Here is a 17,648-nt window from a genome sequence, read left to right on the forward strand (position 1 = left end):
TATTTTATGTATTTGAAAGACAGAGTTACAGAGAGAGGAAGAGACAGACAGAGAGAGAGGTCTTCCATCTGCTGGTTCACTCCCCAGATGGCCGCAATGGCTGGAGCTGGGCCGATCTGAAGCCAGGAGCCAGGAGCTTCTTCTGGGTCTCCTACGTGGGTGCAGGGGCCCAAGGACTTGGGCCATCTTCCACTGCTTTCCCAGGCCATAGCAGAGAGCTGCATCAGAAGAGGAGCAGCCGGGGCTAGAACCAGCACCCATATGGGATGCCGGCCCTGCAGGCCAGGGCTTTAACCCGCTATGCCACAGTGCCGGCCCCTTCATGGTCCTTCTGAGCAATACCGTCACTGTTACACCAACTCAACTCTGTTGGCATAACGCATAAGCATCCACAGACAATATATAAATGAACAGGCGTGACTGCGTTGCATTAAAATATTATCTAGGGGCAGGCATTGGCCTGCGGTTAAGACACGGCTTGGGACATGTGCATCCCACACTGCAGTGCCTGGGCTCCAAGACTGCCTCCTGCTCTGAAAGATACCTTCCTGCCGACGCACACCGTGGGCAGCAGCAGTGCTGACCTCCGTGACTGGTCCCCACCACCCACCTGGGAGACCTAGAGGAGTCCCTGGCTCCCGGCTTAGGCTGAAGCCAGAGGCTGCTGTAAGCATGTGGAGAATGAACCAGTGAAAAGGAGTGTGCCCTCACTCTCGGTCTCTCAAATAAATAGAATTGTAAAAAGCGTTAGAGGGGCCGGGGCTGTGGCGCAGCGGGTGAAGCTGCTGCCTGCAGTGCCAGCATCCCATATGGGCGCCGGTTCGAGTCCCGGTTGCTCCACTTCCAATCCAGCTCTCTGCTGTGGCCTGGGAAGGCAGCGGAGGGTGTCCCGGGTGCTTGGGCCCTTGTACCCATGTGGGGGACCAGGAGGAATCTCCTGGCTCCTGGCTTCGGATCAGCTCAGCTCCAACCGTTGTGGCCAACTAAGGAGTAAACCAGTGGATGGAAGACCTCTCTCTCTGCCTCTCCTCTCTCTGTGTAACTCCGACTTTCAAATAAATAAATAAATCTTAAAAAAAAGGAAAAAAAGCATTAGAAACCATTAGTTGGCTCTGCCACAATTTGCTAACCCTTGACATATGTCATTATAGCATCTGTCAAATGCTTATGCATCCTTAATGGCTTCCTTCCTGGAAATGTATCCTAAGGATGTGTTTAAATGAAGTGCATTCTTACATGTTTGTTATAGCACTATCTAGAAGACTAAGGTGATAAAAATGGGAACAACCTAACAGCAACTCTTATTTAGATATACTTACCAATGGTAGGCTAATAGGCCAGCAGATTATGTATATCACATGGGATATTGTGCCACTATTCAAATGTGTTAATATGGGGATTATATTGAAACATGAACATATTGATGGTATGGCAGATGGAAAAGAAAGACACAAAATTATAAGAGTATCATGATGACACTTCCTTTTTTTTTTTTTTTTTTTTTTTTTGACAAGCAGAGTGGACAGTGAGAGAGAGAGACAGAGAGAAAGGTCTTCCTTTGCTGTTGGTTCACCCTCCAATGGCTGCCGCGGCCAGTGCACTGCGGCCAGTGCACCGCGCTGATCCGATGGCAGGAGCCAGGTACTTCTCCTGGTCTCCCATGGGGTGCAGGGCCCAAGGACTTGGGTCATCCTCCACTGCACTCCCGGGCCACAGCAGAGAGCTGGCCTGGAAGAGGGGCCACCGGGACAGAATCCGGCGCCCCAACCGGGGCTAGAACCCGGTGTGCCGGTGCCGCAGGCAGAGGATTAGCCTAGTGAGCTGCAGCGCTGACAGCACACTTCCTTTAAAGACATGATGGACCCCATCTTAGTCTCCATCGGCCTTGGCTACCGGGAAGCTCAATGTCAAGTGTAAGGGGCCGGCCCAGCACCGTCTGAGAGATGGCTGTTAGCACCTCTGCTTCCCCTGCCCCTCTGATCAGGACAACCGTGCACTCTGCTTGGCCTGGGACAGTCCCAGTGTCCATGGCTCCACTATCATTTTTTAATAATGTCCCCTTTCATCTCAGAGTTTTGTAATTGTTTCTTTATTTTTTGTGGCTTTCCCTTTCTATGTATTGTCTGAAAACCTTATTTTGAATATGGATATTACTACAATCACATCAAAAATTTCTGTTTAGAAAGTAGTTGGATATAAAGAAGTTAAATAAGAACCTTGCGTGTGAGTCCACCTCCAGCCTCCTCTAACCCCGATGAATTGGAGTGAGGCTGAACCCAGGACCCCAGAGCCCAGTCCACGCCCGGCTGTCTCCACCCCCTCCCAGGCAGGGGCGGCTTCTTAGAGACAGGACCTGGAGCCAGGCTCCCCAGACACCACGCTCTCCTTTGCCACAGGAGGGAGTGCAGCTTTCCTGTGATTTGACCTCTCATCCTGATGGCGTGGAGAGTGGTGAGCCCTAAATTAGAAGAATTTTGATTTCAAGTGTCACTTAAGGGCATGGGGAGCTGGCATATGAGCGTGCAACAAGCCAGCTCTTATTTTTCTGATGTTTTATTTAGGAAAGAAGCTCATGGATAAAGTTCATGGAAAAAAATGAAATGAAAAAGTACATTTATTTGGATGCAAAAAAAATTTGAAATCTATGCTTAAACAAGGAATCCTCAAAAAGTTCATGGTGAATATGTGTCGTGAAAAATATGCATGGATTCTAAATTCTTTTGCAAACAGAAAAACTTACCTTTTAACTTTATTTCTCCATGAAGTTTTTGAAGTATCCTTGTCCACAACTTATTTCATCTTCATAACCAGCCTACAAAGAAGTGATAATAAAAATGAAACAGTGGGGCCGGCGCCGCGGCTCACTAGGCTAATCCTCTGCCTGTGGCGCTGGCACATCAGGTTCTAGTCCCGGTCGGGGCGCCGGATTCTGTCCCGGTTGCCCCTCTTCCAGGCCAGCTCTCTGCTGTGGCCAGGGAGTGCAGTGGAGGATGGCCCAAGTGCTTGGGCCCTACACCCGCATGGGAGACCAGGAGAAGCACCTGGCTCGTGCCTTCGGGTCCTCGCGGTGCGCTGGCCTCAGCGCGCCGGCCGAAGCGGCCATTGGAGGGTGAACCAACAGCAAAGGAAGACTTTTCTCTCTGTCTCTCTCTCTTACTGTCCACTCTGCCTGTAAAAAAAAAAAGAAAGAAAAAAAGAAAGAAACAGTAAAAAATAATAATATAATGATAATTGCAGCTACACTTACAGAGTACTTAATGCAGGTTAGATTTTGAACTGAGTATTTAACTCCTAAGTCTATTTTATACCCATTTTTCAGATCAGCAAGTTGAGGCACAGAGAAGTTAAATGAGATTTTTCTTAAGGTCACAGAGCCAGCAAGTAGCAGATCTGGATGCCTCACCTTCCAGATGTTTTATTTTATGTCATTAAGAAGGAATTCTTGGGGGGGGGGTGCTGCACTGTGGCATAGTGGGCCAAGTTTCTGCCTGCAGTGCCGGCATCCAATATGGGCATCGGTTCGAGTCCCGGCTGCTCCTCTCTGGATCCAGCTCTCTGCTATGGTCTGGGAAAGCCATAGAAGATGACCCGGGTCCTTGGGCCCCTGCATCCAAGTGAGAGACTGGGAAGAATCTCCTGGCTCCTGGCTTTGGATTGGTTCAACTCCGACCACTGCGGCCATTTGAGGAGTGACCCAGTGGATGGGAGACCTCTCTCTCTGTTTCTCCCTTCCCCTGTCTGTAATTCTACCTCTCAAATAAACAAATAAAATATTTTTAAAAGAAGGAATACTGAGAACAAAATACTGGTGACAAAATGTTCAAGAGCCTGGCTAAGATTCATGACAACAGGGAGTCTGTGTTCAGCACGTGGTCGCAAAGGGATTTGGCTGTGTGCGTCAGGCTTGGAAGAAGCAAACAGTGATAGGACAGTGAGTTCTTTGGCTTCTCCATCCGGGCTGTGTGGGCCAGCACTTCTGTCCCCTCCTTCTTGGCCAGTAGCTCAGTCCCCGGGCAGATTAAGTTGTTAGAAGGGCGCTGCTCAGCCAGAGATCACAGATGTACAAAGGAGGCTTTGCAGGACGCTCCGTGTGCAGCCACCGGATCCCCTGCGTGCCACCGTGTGCCTCTGTGGCGTGTCCCCTGGGCTGTGCCTGCGAAGCTGTCCTTGGCCCTCATCTGAGTCCCGTCTCACACATGCAGTGCAAGCACTTTGGGTAGAATCTGCGAGTCAAAAGGGGCCCCCAGTACTGTTTGTTCCTGAGGCACCGATTCAAAAGAAAATGGCATTTTACAGCCTGCATTTAATGGGAAATCACTTTCCTAAGGATCCTGAATGATTTGCACATAATGTTTATAAAGCAAAGGAAAAATGTCAAGCATCTCACTAACAATTTAAAGCAAAGCTCGCAAGACTTTGCCAGAAATGAATTCCAAGAACATTTTCTTCATCATTTCTTCTTTCTAAAGAAACAAAAGAGAGAAGGGAGAAGAAAGGACGGACGGAGGCCACCGGGGCCGGGTGCACGGTGGGACGAGATGGAATCTTTGATAAAGGCACTGCTGGCTGGTTACGGGAAGGAGCAACGTGGGCCAGGGAGAGAGGAGGGGGAGCCCCACCGTTGAGATGATGGATTGCAGACAAAATCCAAGTGCAGGCCTTGGCTGGGAGAACCAGCTGCCTGTCCAAGCCCGTGAGCCTGGGGTCATGCTGCTGCATCAGCACAAAGTCTCTCTGTCCCCAAAGGGGCGAGGCGGCCAGGCACATGGAAGCACACAGGCCCTTGAGAGGGGTGCTCCGGTATCTTCCCCACCCCTTCGGGGAAGCCTTGTCAGCCCCCAAGTTCTGCCTTCCTGAATGATAAATTTCATGGCTTTTTTTTTAAGATATTTATTTATTTATTTGAAAGACAGAGTTATAGAGAGGGAGAGAGAGAGAGAGAGAGAGAGAGAGAGAGAGATGTCTTCCATCCACTGGTTCTCTCCCCAAATGGCCTCAATGGCTGGAGCTGGGCTGATCTGGAGCCAGGAGCCAGGAGCTTCTTCTGGGTCTCCCATGCGAGTGCAGGGGCCCAAGGACCTGGGCTGTCCTCTGCTGCCCTCCCAGGCATATTAGCAGGGAGCTGGATCAGAAGTGGAGCAGTCAGGCCTTGAACCAGTGCCCATATGGGATGCAGGTGCTGCCAATGGCAGTGCAACCTGCTATGCTACAGTGCTGGCCCCCTGAATTATAAATTTCTGCATCAGATGACAAAGTCCCCTTATGTTCTTTACCAACTGATTCATTTATGAAAGTTTTTTATTTTTCTGATCTTAAAAAGTTACCACTTCATCCAAGACTACTTCAAAAAGTTTGTCCAAATTAAATGAAAAGACAGCCGTATTTTGATGCACAGATATTTTTGAAATCCATGCACAGTTTTATTTTCATACTATACATTTTCCATGAACTCTTTGATGACCCCTAGGTTATTCATAGCTAAAGGGTAATACGCTTTAAACTGGAGTCAATTTAAAAATGGGGTAGGCCGAGACCGATACACAAATGTGTCGCAAGCATGTCAGAGCGAGTCAGAGTAAATCTCTCCAATGACTTGTATTAAGACATTCTAGCCCTCGTTCAGTGTAAAAGGGGCTTTTATAAATTTCTCGACACTCGTGTGGGCTCCCCTCACTCCCCTCACTGGAGTAAAATCTCTAGGATTACATTAGAAAATAAACATTTACTCCAAAGTGAAATGTGAAGTTTGAAGAGTAAGGAAGGCATGTGCTTTGCAAATAGAAATCTGTGCATTTTCAGCCTGAATTTCCAAAGAGGAAATTAAAAATTTCACAGAGTGCTGACAGGTGGCTGCTCACTCAGCAGGTGCACCCTGTTTCTCTTCCTTCCTACCCTCTTTTCCTTTTGGACCTCCCCCCCCTCCCCCCCTCCTCTCAACACACACACACACACACACACACACACACACACACACACGCTGTGTTAGCCCCACATCCATGTCTTCATAGTCTCAGCAGTGGCTCTGAGTCATTGACAAGAGAGAAACAAACCAGCAAACAGGAGTCCCAGGTCCTGGTTCAGATTCTGCCAGTTATTAGCTGTGTGATTGTGGGTGAGTTTCTTAGTATCTCTGAGCCAATTTGTTCCTAAACGAAGGCATCAGACTGAAAACATTTCATTGTACTTATCAGCTCTAAATTCTGTGGCTACAATCTCTCCATCTTATTAATTCTCAGTCTTTTTGTAAAATTTGAAAAGTACTCAGGTTGTGCCGTAAACTTTTCTATATTTAACATTTTTTAAGAAGTGAACTGTGATTGTTACTGTTGATTGGTAGCCATTGATGCAAGAAAGGGTAAGGGGCCCTTTCTTATTTTTCTGAATTGACACTTCCGAAGGAAGCTTTAGAAGGCTGGGTTTCTCACTGTGGAGTATGGTTTCCTTGAACTTGAAATAGGCTGTGAGAAGAGTTTTTGACAACTCTTAAGATGTAACTTCTAAATTGTGGGAATTTTGATACTACTTAGCTGAAGTAGTTGTGTGACTATGTTATCTCACATTTAAAAATTTTTCCTTTTTTTATTTAGTAAATATAAATTTCCAAAGTACATCTTATGGATTACAGTGGCATCCCCCCCCCATAATTTCCCTCCCCCTCGCACCTCTCCCATCTCCCACTCCCTCTCCCATTCCATTCACATCAAGATTCATTTTCAATTATATTTATATACAGAAGATCGATTTAGTATATATTAAGTAAAGATTTCATCAGTTTGCACCCACACAGAAACACAAAGTGTAAAAATACTGTTTCAGTACTAGTTATAGCATTACTTCACATTGGACAACACATTAAGGACAGATCCCACATGAGGAGTAAGTACACAGTGACTCCTGTTGTTGACATAACAATTTGACACTCTTGTTTATGGCGTCAGTAATCTCCCTAGGCTCTAGTCATGAGTTGCCAAGGCTATGGAAGCCTTTTGGGTTCGCTGACTTCGATCTTATTCCGACAGGGTCATAGTCAAAGTGGAAGTTCTCTCCTCCCTTCAGAGAAAGGTACCTCCTTCTTTGATGGCCCTGTTCTTTCCACTGGGATCTCACTCACTGAGATCTTTCATTTAGGTCTTCTTTTTTTTTTTTTCCCAGAGTGTCTTGGCTTTCTATGCCTAAAATACTCTCATGGGCTCTTCAGCCAGATCCGAATGCCTTAAGGGATGATTCTGAGGCCAGAGTGCTATTTAGGACATCTGCCATTCTATGAGTCTGCTGTGTATCCCGCTTCCCATGTTGGATCGTTCTCTCCCTTTTTGATTCTATCAGTTAGTATTAGCAGACACTAGTCTTGTTTGTGTAATCCCTTTGACTCTTAGACCTATCAGTGTGATCAATTGTGAACTGAAGTTGATCACTTGGACCAGTGAGATGGCATTGGTACTTGCCACCTTGATGGGATTGTATTAGAATCCCCTGGCACGTTTCTAACTCCACCATTTGGGGCAAGTCCGATTGAGCATGTCCCAAATTGTACATCTCCCTCTCTTATTCCCACTCTTATATTTAACAGGGATCACTTTTCAGTTAAAATTTAAACACCTAAGAATAATTGTGTGTTAATTATAGAGTTCAACCAATAGTACTAGAACAAAAAACAAATACTAAAATGGATAAAGTATTACATTGTACATCAACAGTCAGGACAAGAGCTGATCAAGTCACTGTTTCTAATATATATTCTGTAATGGAACTATTGATCTGCAAACTAAAATTTTGAATACCATCCTCTACGTATGAGTATGAGGGTGCTTCAGGAAGTTCATGGCCAATGGAATTAAAAGACAAATTTATTTTGGTGCAGAAAATTTTGAAACTCATGCATGGTGTTTTGATAACATGCATCTTCCATGAACTTGTTGAAGATCTTTCATAGGCATGGATTTCAAAAGTTTGTCCACCAAAGTATACTTATCTTTTAATTCCATTTTCCATGAACTTTTTGAACTATCCCATACCATCACCTAAATATTAATTTTTAGATACTCATAATTCTGTATAAATGACTGCATCTAAAAGATAGCATAAAAGTCGATTGTTTCTGGATAGCAGCAGTCCAGTTCCATAGAACTCCCTGCATGTGTCCACCTGACCGACAGACACCCTCTGGAGTTAGTTGTCCACTGAGTGTGGCTGCAGGTGCCACCTCTAATGCCAGGTTATGGGAGTGAGAGGCAGGACGGGGATGAGAAGACAGGGCCAGCCAGGGGTGAGCGAGTGGCTGACACCAAGCTCTACATCAGGAGCATGACAGAGACCAGTCTGTCCTCAACTATAACCCACTCGCCCTGTCTGGAGGCGGCGGCCAACGGCCCACCACCACCCTCTCCCGAGAAAGTGGGCCTAGGGTAACCAGCCTTCCTGAATTTTCAAGAGAAGCCAGAAATCACCTTTTTGCAAAATCCCCTGATTTTTAAGTACTGGTAACTTTATCTAAATTTATCTATTATATAAATATATTAAAAATTATATTAAAAAAAAAACGAGAAGCAGGCCAAAGAGAGCTCCATCTGCAAGCTGATAGCCACACGAGCCACCAGAAAACCACCCCCCTATTCTCTCTGATGGCTGCGCTCTGTCTTTCCCTTTGCTGTCACCCAGAGTGACCAAAGCAATCCAGAAACATGGGGCCCAGTGGTGGTAGAGGGGTCGCCTCCCAGAAGCGCTGATAAATCAATTAAACAAGCTGCAGCTTCCGCAGTGTCTGAAGATGTCGTCTCAGTGGCCATGGCTTGCAAAGGTGCAGGCTGGGACTTGGTGGGTGACAGCCACCTGCTGCCACCTGTGTAAACGGAGGAGGATTGATATGAAAGAATGAGGGAGCCAGAGTTCCACTGATGAGTGGTTTCAATCCATCCCGTCTCCCACGGAGAAACGCTGGGCTGTCACTTCTAGAAAGACACCTCACAGCCTATTTTTTTTTTTTTTTGAAGATTTATTTTATTTATTTGAAAGACAGAGTTACACAGAGAGAGGTAGAGACAGAGAGAAAGGTCTTCCATCAGCTGGTCCATTCCCCAGATGGCCGCAACGGCCGGAGCTATGCTGATCCGAAGCCAGGAGCTTCCTCCAGGTCTCCCATGTGGGTGCGGGGGCCCAAGGACTTGGGCCATCTTCTACTGCTTTCCCAGGCCATAGCAGAGACCTGGATTGGAAGAGAAGCAGCCGAGACTCGAACCGGCGCCATATGGGATGCTGGCGATTCAGGCCAGGGTTTTAACCCGCTGTGCCACAGCATTGGCCCCACCTCGCAACCTTTTACTAGGCTTTCCCCCATGGTTTACTACTACTTAGCCCTCATACATGCAGACTGAAAGTCTGCAGACAAGGAAGTCAGAACCGGAGGTCACCTACACCAGAGCTAGGACCCAGGGATCTGGAGTTCCCAATGGGAGATGAGTAGAGCGAAATAAGCTTCGTGATATTTATAAGAATTAGGCACCAGTGTGTGTCCAGGTCAGCTAACAGGAGAGGACGAGACTCCTTCCAGAATTTCATGGAAAATGCATCTTCTGAAACAAACTATTCGTGGATCTCAAAAGAAAAAAAAATGTTTGCACCGATCTCAATTTAACGTTCAATACCGTTTTCCATGAGCTTTTGGAAGTATGCTTGTATGAGCTTCAAAATAACGTTGCTACCAAAGGGTGAGATTCTACACTGGGAAAGTGAAGGGAGTTGGGGCTGCATAGACTCATTCCGGTTCCGGAGAGAGGGTGTCTCACAGGTGAGCACCCACCCGTGTCTGACAGTGGTCTGACCTGGCAGTGGACTTCGAAGTCCCAAGGCTGGTTTTCACCCAGCTTGGCAGGAGATGAACTCCTGGGTTGGACGGAGCAGCTGCGGTCAGATCTCGGGGCGCCCAGGTGCCAGCTCTGTCATCTCATCCCTCTGAGCTTCCCTTCGTCATCCCTACGCACGGGATTCTCTTAAGGATTAAACTAGATCATGTAAATTAGCTGAGCAGCATACTCACTACAGAGTAAGAGCCCCGGCAGAGCGGCTACTGATGTTACATAACCGGTTATCTGATTTCCCAGCCTACAGCAGACTGGAGCCAGCAGATTAGGAAGTCCCGGGGGACTGCTTCGGGAAGGCCCACTGACAGCAGGAACAGTGGCAGGTGGCAACCCGATCGCCAGGGAGGCGAGAGAGAAACTATAAAAAGCGGGAACAAAACTCAAAAGGCACAGCGGTGTGGGGCATTTTACTAAGACCAAGAGCCCCCCTCAGGTCAGTAGCTTCCGGGGGACTCCATACCTCATGTTGAGACAGTGGTTGTATGCCTGACTTCTCTCTTCCACCCCACGGGGGTGCCCAGACCAGTGGCTTCCAAAGTCAAGGCCAGCAGAGGGGAAGAAGGGAGTCAGTGGGATCCTTTGATGGTCTTAAAATAACCCAAGGTCAAGTACAACAAAAGAGCTGGTGACTTCAGCGCTCCTTTCACGTATCCTTCCCTTGAGAACAGCTTGTGTGTCCTGGCGTAGGGCAGAGACAGAGAGGGAGGAGGGCAGGGGACATAGGGAGAATGAGAGTGAATGACTATGAATGAGAAACCTGGGCTGTCTCTTGTACCACGTGGCATGGTCAAAGCCTTGACCCATCAAAGTCTTGAAGCAGGTGCTCAGACAAAGAAAGACAGCACAGAGGCAGAGCCCTGTGGGCCGGGTGGGCCGGTGGGGACCTGGGCAGAGCCCCCTGGGGATCAGGTGAGGTGTAGGGAGAGTGTGCTACTGGGGAGCATTGCCGAGGCCTGGGAGCCCTTGGCTGAGAAATGGGTGGGGAGAAACTCCCAGCCGTCCATGCCAGAGTGGTCAAGAGCAAACACCGCAGCCCTGGTCGGAGGTAGAACCTCGGCCCTTCTGCTTCAGTTGGATCAAACCTCTGACTGTCTCCATTTTTCTACCTCTCCACTGGGGGTGCAGATCACGGAGCCCAATTGTAGGCTGTCTCCAGGAGTTAAATGCTGAGTGCCTCTGAAGCAGTTAGAATTTTTTTACAAGATTTTTTTTAAAAAAGATTTATTTATTTATTTTCAAGTCAGAGTTACAGAGAGAGAGAGAGAGAGAGAGAGAGGTTTTCCATCTGTTGTTTCACTCCCCAATTGGCCGCCGATCTGAAGCCAGGAGCCAGGAGCTTCTTCCCGATCTCCCACTCAGGTGCAGGGGCCCAAGCACTTGGGCTATCTTCCACTGCTTTCCCAGGCCATAGCAGAGAGCTGGATTGGAAGAGGGGTAGCCAGGACATGAACCTGCATCCCTATAGGTTGCTGGTGCCACAGGCAGAGCCTAGCCTACTACACCACAGTGCCAGCCCCAGCAGTTAGAATTTTTGTTCTGGCACAAAGTCAAAACCATACCCTGAGAGTTATCACTTGGGCCCTAGAGCTGAGCCAGGCCCAAGACTTGTAGGACTGGACTTTCACTACCTGCACAGAGTGAGTCACACACAGTGTGTCTGTCCGAGTCACAAAGCTCTCAGACACTGCATTTTATATATAAATATCTATATTTATACATAGATATAAAGACATTTAGATTTCAAAAAAAATTGCACCAAACTAAGCTTATCTTTGAATTCCATGTTCCCACAAACTCTGGGAGGTACCTTTGTAGGTTTGGGTGAACCTTTGCAGGAGCATGTGGAATTGGAGGAAGCATTCTGCAAAGAGTTTTCTGCAGGTCAACTAGGAGGAGACCCTGTCTGGTTAAAAACGGACCAAATTGTTGCCAAGAGGGAAGTGACACTTACATGACTTATAGGGGGGAGGGCCTGGCTTCCACCTAGTGGATGTTGCTGGCTTTTTTTTTTTTTTTTTTTTTTTGACAGGCAGAGTGGACAGTGAGAGAGAGAGACAGGGAGAAATGTCTTCCCTTGCCATTGGTTCACCCTCCAATGGCCGGCGCGCTGCGGCCGGTGCACCGTGCTGATCCGATGGCAGGAGCCAGGTGCTTCTCCTGGTCTCCCATGGGGTGCAGGGCCCAAGCACCTGGGCCATCCTCCACTGCACTCCCTGGCCACAGCAGAGAGCTGGCCTAGAAGAGGGGCAACCAGGACAGAATCCGGCACCCCGACTGGGACTAGAACCCCGTGTGCCGGCGCCGCTAGGCAGAGGACTAGCCTAGTGAGCCGCAGCACCGGCTGCCTGGCTTTCTTAAAACTACTGTGGGTCGAGTCTCTCTCTCTCTCCCTCTTTCTCTCTCCCACCCTCCCTCTCTTTCTCTTCTCTCTCTTTTTCTCTCTCTCTCTTCCTAATGGTGTGGAACAGAGCTTTAATAGTAAATATTTCACAGGGACACGCCCCTCTTCTCTGTTAGAATAATCTTGGCTTCCATACTGGACGAGGGCAATCAGCTCTTTCACACCTCTGCCCTCCTGGTACTTGAAAGCCGAGGAATCCCAGAGGACAACCCAGGATCCGATGGGGAGGGCAGGCGGGCAGGAGGCGGCTCCAGGCGTCCCCATCCCCACCGGAAGGGAAGGCAGCGAGCTGGGGCATGTCAGCTTCGGCTCTGCAGCACTAGAGCACCTGCTCTTATTCTCATTGTATTTAGATGCCAACCACTGAGTGAGAGGGGGGAGGGAGCGGACAAGGGTGCAGCCCTAGAGGAGAAAAGGACTGGGGTGGTCAGCAGGGGTGGGGTGCTAAATAGGACTTGCGTTTCCAGCAAGGGTGCTGGCTCAGGTGCTGGCAAATGCTTGCGTCTAACGGGCTGTGAGAGCTTCCCCAGGGAACCGGAGCCTTCTCGGTCAGGACACGGGGGCTCCCTCCACGGTGGCTTGGACTCACCGTCTGTGTGGAGAGAAAAGCCTCCATGCCACGCCTCGGGTGGGCAGACGTAGTTCTCTCTAGCTCAACTCAACTTGCTTCTGAGCCTCCATTTAGACCAACAGCGGAAGCAGCTTAATCTTTTTTCCGTTTCTCCTGTTGGCCAAAAAAAAAAATATATTAATCTTTTTTCCATTTCTTCTAATGGTGGAAAGAAAACGTAATCTGGGCATTTCAAGGTAACTCGGTCTCTTCTAATAGAAACCATAGCCTCTCCGTGTCTTGCTTTACTGGGTTCGGGCTCTGCGCAGTGGAGAGCCCTTAGCAGGGCTGTTGGCTTCTCTTGGAATCTCTCTCCTCCCTGCTGTCTATCCTGGGATGAGGCCTGGGTGCAAGAGGGAGCTGACAGGACCTCGTGGGGGCCAGTGGTAGGGCGACTGCCTCGGCTGGGGGGATCTGCTGACACACCTGTGGCCCCAGAGTAGGGAATGTCTGCATCCCGGCCCCGTGCACCTGCCCACAGGCAGCCTCCACCCCCAACAGGCCGCTGAGCACATCCTTACCTCCTGCTGGGACGTGAAGGGGCGCCTGGGGCTGGGCTGGCTCCCCCCGGGGCTCCCTCTCTGTTTAATTGTAAAACCCCACCGTTTCCTGGGCCTCCAGGCCCCCTGTGGATCTGGAGCATTTTGGAATTCCATTGGGAATTGGGCCCTAGACCCCAGTGGAATCCAGTAGGCTTGTCCACTGTTGTCTCGCCTATTCTGTTCTCTCTCAGGCACCTCCCCTGTTCTCTTCTCTCTCGGCCCCTCCCCCACTTGTCTTCCGTTGGGGGCAGGAGCCAGCCCCTCCCTCTTCGCTGCTTGTAATAAAATCTTGAGCCTGTGAGTTCTGCCAGTCCTGGTTCCTTGGAACCCAGGAGTCTCTCTGTCTGCCTCTCTCTCTCTCTCTCTCTCTTTTAAATCTCATAAAAACCTACCTCACTCCGGCAGGAAAGCCAGAAGGCCTTAGCTTTCACATTGTACAACTGAAATGGCATTGTTTGGGAACCTAAAAGCAAAACATGGACTGCTTTGTCCGTTATCTGGGTTCTGCCCGGCCCCCTCCTGTTAGGAAGGCCACAGCCCACTGGATTCAATAAAAGCGGCCCCCAATGGACAGTGCGTAGAGTGAACTGTGTCATTCAGGACAGCCTGTATGAGCCATGTGCGTGTGGGCGGCAATGCAGGTGATGTGCCAGGTATGGGGAGAGCCAGGAGCAAATGCGTTCCTCCAGCTAGGGAGTGCGTGCGGGGTGTCTCCGCGCGGTGGTGTCTGGGGAACGCGGGGTCTTGGGTTTGTGGCTGATGGAGTGTGACGTGAATGCTGGTCCCTCTGCTGCTCCCAGAGTCTGGCAGGTGGGCGACATGGCAGTGGTCCCTGGCCTGGAATGAATGAGGTGAGAAGTGAGCCACGTGCGTTCCCCCTGACTCGTTGGGAGGGTGCAGGTGTGAGTGCAACGTGCACGGGTTTGTGCACGTAGGTGACAGTTTGGGCAAGTTCACGCCTGCCCCTTAGTTTTATTTGGGTTTTTACAGGTGGGGACAGTCCAACAGAGGGGGAGACTGTGTGGTGACCCCGTAGTCAGGGTGCTGGCCCACAGACTGTCTTGGCAATGTGTCATCGATAACATCCAAGGTGGGGGACAGCTTGGGGTCTGGAGCCTGGCGTCTCACTCTGGTTTGGCCAGTGATCCTGAGGCCAGGCTACCGTGAGCTGGGAGAGCCACTGCTGCCAACCTCTTCCAAAAGAGGGTGGGGGTGGGGTGGGCTGGGGAGGGCTCCTGGAAGGTGGCCAAAATCCCTTCCCGTGTTACCATTCGGCATTCAAGGAAACGCTTCCCAAAAGTACCCAGTGGTTTGGCCTCTGGTTCCTCCTCTGTTAAAGATTGGTCGTGGGAGAAATGCTAAAAGAACACTAATCATTTTTCTGTACCACATTAAAACAGTTGCACGTGAATAAAATCGACTTTGACTCATGGCTCAAGCGGCCCGGCCCTCGCACGCCCACCCAGACACGCACGGTGCAATGGGAGGAAAAGGAGAGGTTCTGCACTCCCAGCCCTCGCTTTGGAATCACTGAATGTGATTGTTCAACCTCGAGGCCGTGAACTGGAGCTCCAGGATTTAAATCCTGCCATTCCCCAGCTCCCATCTTTAGGACAAAAGGAATATACACGAACATGGGTGGGTGGGTGTGGGGGTCTGTCGTGGAAGGGGCCGGAAACCTCAGGGAAATGCTGGAGGCTAGGGTGCAGGTGGCTCCAGACAGACACGGCTGTCCCACCTCTGAGTCACCCCAGGGGAGCGCTCAGCTGGCCTCCTGCAGAGGAAGAGGGACTCCCCCAGTCTTCCTCACCACCCGAAGGTCCTTGATGCCTTGAAGCTCTGGCAAAAGAAAATCGAGAAGGAAAGGGCCGGTTTGCTGGTGACTCGTGACCTCCCCTGGACATTGGGAAGACCTGGGAAACGTGTAAAATTCTGCTGCCCAGGCCTCATTGCCAGAGCCGCTGGCTTACGTGGTCTTGGGGGCTGTTTAACAAACCTCTGCCATCCGGTTGGGAGCCACTGACCTTGAATGCGATGGGACCAGCCCGCCATGCTTGGGGGACTTTCACTGCCGACAGTTTCCGGGCTTGGCGCACCCACCCACCCGGACACCCAAAGGGCCGGCACTGTGGAGGTGGGTGGCACTTAGGAAGATGGCCAGAGAGCAGGGGCTGCTCAGGGAGCGGCTCGCCTCCAGGACAAACACAGAGATATGGACAAAGAGAGATCTTCCATCTACTGGTTCACTCCCCAAATAACCACCACAGCAGGGGCTCTGCTAGGCAGGAGCCGGGAGCCCAGAACTCACTCCAGGTCTCCCACATGGGTGGCAGGGATCCAGCTACTTGAACCATCACTGCTGCCCCCCACCCCAGGGCACACATTAGCAGGGAGCTGGACTCTCTAGGGCAGAGCTGGGACTTGAATCTGGGGACTCCGGTAGGGGATATGATGCATCCCAAGCAGGGTCTTTTTTTTTTTTTTTTTTGACAGGCAGAGTGGACAGTGAGAGAGAGAGAGAGACAGAGAAAGGTCTTCCTTTGCCGTTGGTTCACCCTCCAGTGGCTGCCACGGCCAGCGCATTGTGCTATTCCAGGAGCTAGTTGCTTCTCCTGGTCTCCCATGGGGTGCAGGGCCCAAGCACTTGGGCCATCCTCCACTGCACTCCCTGGCCACAGCAGAGAGCTGGCCTGGAAGAGGGGCCACCGGGACAGAATCCGGCGCCCTGACCGGGACTAGAACCCGGTATGCCGGCGCTGCAAGGCGGAGGATTAGCCTAGTGAGCTGCGGCGCCGGCCCCAAGCAGGGTCTTAACCACGAGGCTGGACAGCTGCCCCTAAAGCCGCTTGTTAAAGGACAACAGCTGGAAACGTAGTGGTGCCTTGCCCTGGGGTCCCGGGTGCCTTCCCTCGTCTGCTGGCGTTGGGGACAGAGTAGAACCTGGTGGCTCCTCTTCCTTAGTGAACAGGAGTGGGGTGACCCCGTTCCCTCCCCACTCAGTCATCACCCTAAGCTACCCTATCCAGCACCTGATCTCCTGACACCCATAGACCCCGATATTCTGGGAATTTTTTCCCCAAAATTTCAAGATGTGAATGTTTTTTAAAAGAATATTCAATTTTTTAAATAAAGGTAACATGACTCTGATACCAAAACCTGACTAGAATTTAAAAAGAAAATCCCTTCACTTTTAAGTACAGGGGCAAACATCTTAAATATAGTAACAAACTCAATCTAGCCGTAGCATAAAAGCTAACAAACTCAATCTAGCCGTAGCATAAAAGCTAACAAACTCAATCTAGCCGTAGCATAAAAGCATCACACATGAACCAGTGTGGTTTCTTGAAGTTGTCACCATTCAAAAACATCTTACTAATAAAGAAAAATGCATGATCCAGTCAAAATGGAAGTGAGCTTTTTTGTTGAGGAAAATTTGATACATTGATACTAAAGTATCAGTTACTAAAGAACAGTTAGGGGATTTTGAGGTAGAAGGATAATGAACAGAAACTTATATTTTGAATACTTACTTTCAAGCTATATTATTTAAGTTGATATGTTACTGAAACAGACCTATGGAAAAAAAATAGAAAATTCTAAAATACAGCCAGGTGCCCATGGTAATTAAATATATGATACAGATAAAGGTAGTATTTGAAATCAGTGGGGGGAAAATGGATTATTTAAGAAACCACGTTGCTTTAACTACTTAAACATGTTTTAAAAATAATAAATACTCCACTCATGTTGCCAAAATCCAAATGTAAAAGTTCTGCCGTGCTAAAAATGACATAAAAATACTATAATAAAATACAGTTGAATACGTATGATGGTGGAGGATAAACCATGAAGGAAAATTTAATTTGACTTTTCATACTGTTTTAAATTTCCGAATATTTGGAAAAAAACACAAACCCCAGCCCCAGCCCCATCCCCAACACGAACTCCATAAACAAAATGAGAAAACCAGAAGATTTGCTGGGAATAATGCTTGCACCAAACATGACAGATAACGGGTCAGTGTTCGGGGTATAAAGGAGTTCCTTAACGTTTTAAGAAAAATAATGGTAGAAAAGTAAGTCGACAGCAGCTGTCAACATCTTGGAAAAATTCTTATCCTGTGATCATCAAACCACTTTGGAGGAATTTATCCTTAAGGATGACTTGTGCGCATTTATAGATAGAGATGTATAAATAATGTTTTTTTTTAAAAAGTCTGTGAAATTCAAGAGTGAGTT

The 17,648-nt window shown here is 49.0% G+C and overlaps 1 protein-coding gene across 8 annotated transcripts in view; it reads left to right on the top strand.

Moving 5' to 3' along the window:
- SH3GL3 (SH3 domain containing GRB2 like 3, endophilin A3) overlaps positions 1-17,648 on the top strand; it is a 160,534-nt gene that overhangs the window by 128,016 nt on the left and 14,870 nt on the right. The window contains exons 8-9 of one of the 8 annotated variants that reach the window (XR_011381067.2): positions 10,098-10,290; positions 14,811-17,337. The exons of 5 other annotated variants lie outside the window; for them this stretch is intronic. Coding sequence is in view for 1 of the 3 variants with exons in the window: in XM_070054577.2 (XP_069910678.2) it covers positions 14,811-14,824 (14 nt within the window). In the remaining 2 variants the exon portion in view is untranslated. Of the gene's footprint in view, positions 1-10,097; positions 10,291-14,810; positions 17,338-17,648 lie in introns of those variants that run through there. 2 more of the 8 variants (XR_011381066.2, XM_070054577.2) reach the window with 2 other exon arrangements.

Source organism: Oryctolagus cuniculus, chromosome 12, assembly GCF_051225735.1.
Source record: "Oryctolagus cuniculus isolate XC-2025 breed Fujian yellow rabbit chromosome 12, ASM5122573v1, whole genome shotgun sequence".
NCBI lineage: Eukaryota > Metazoa > Chordata > Mammalia > Lagomorpha > Leporidae > Oryctolagus > Oryctolagus cuniculus.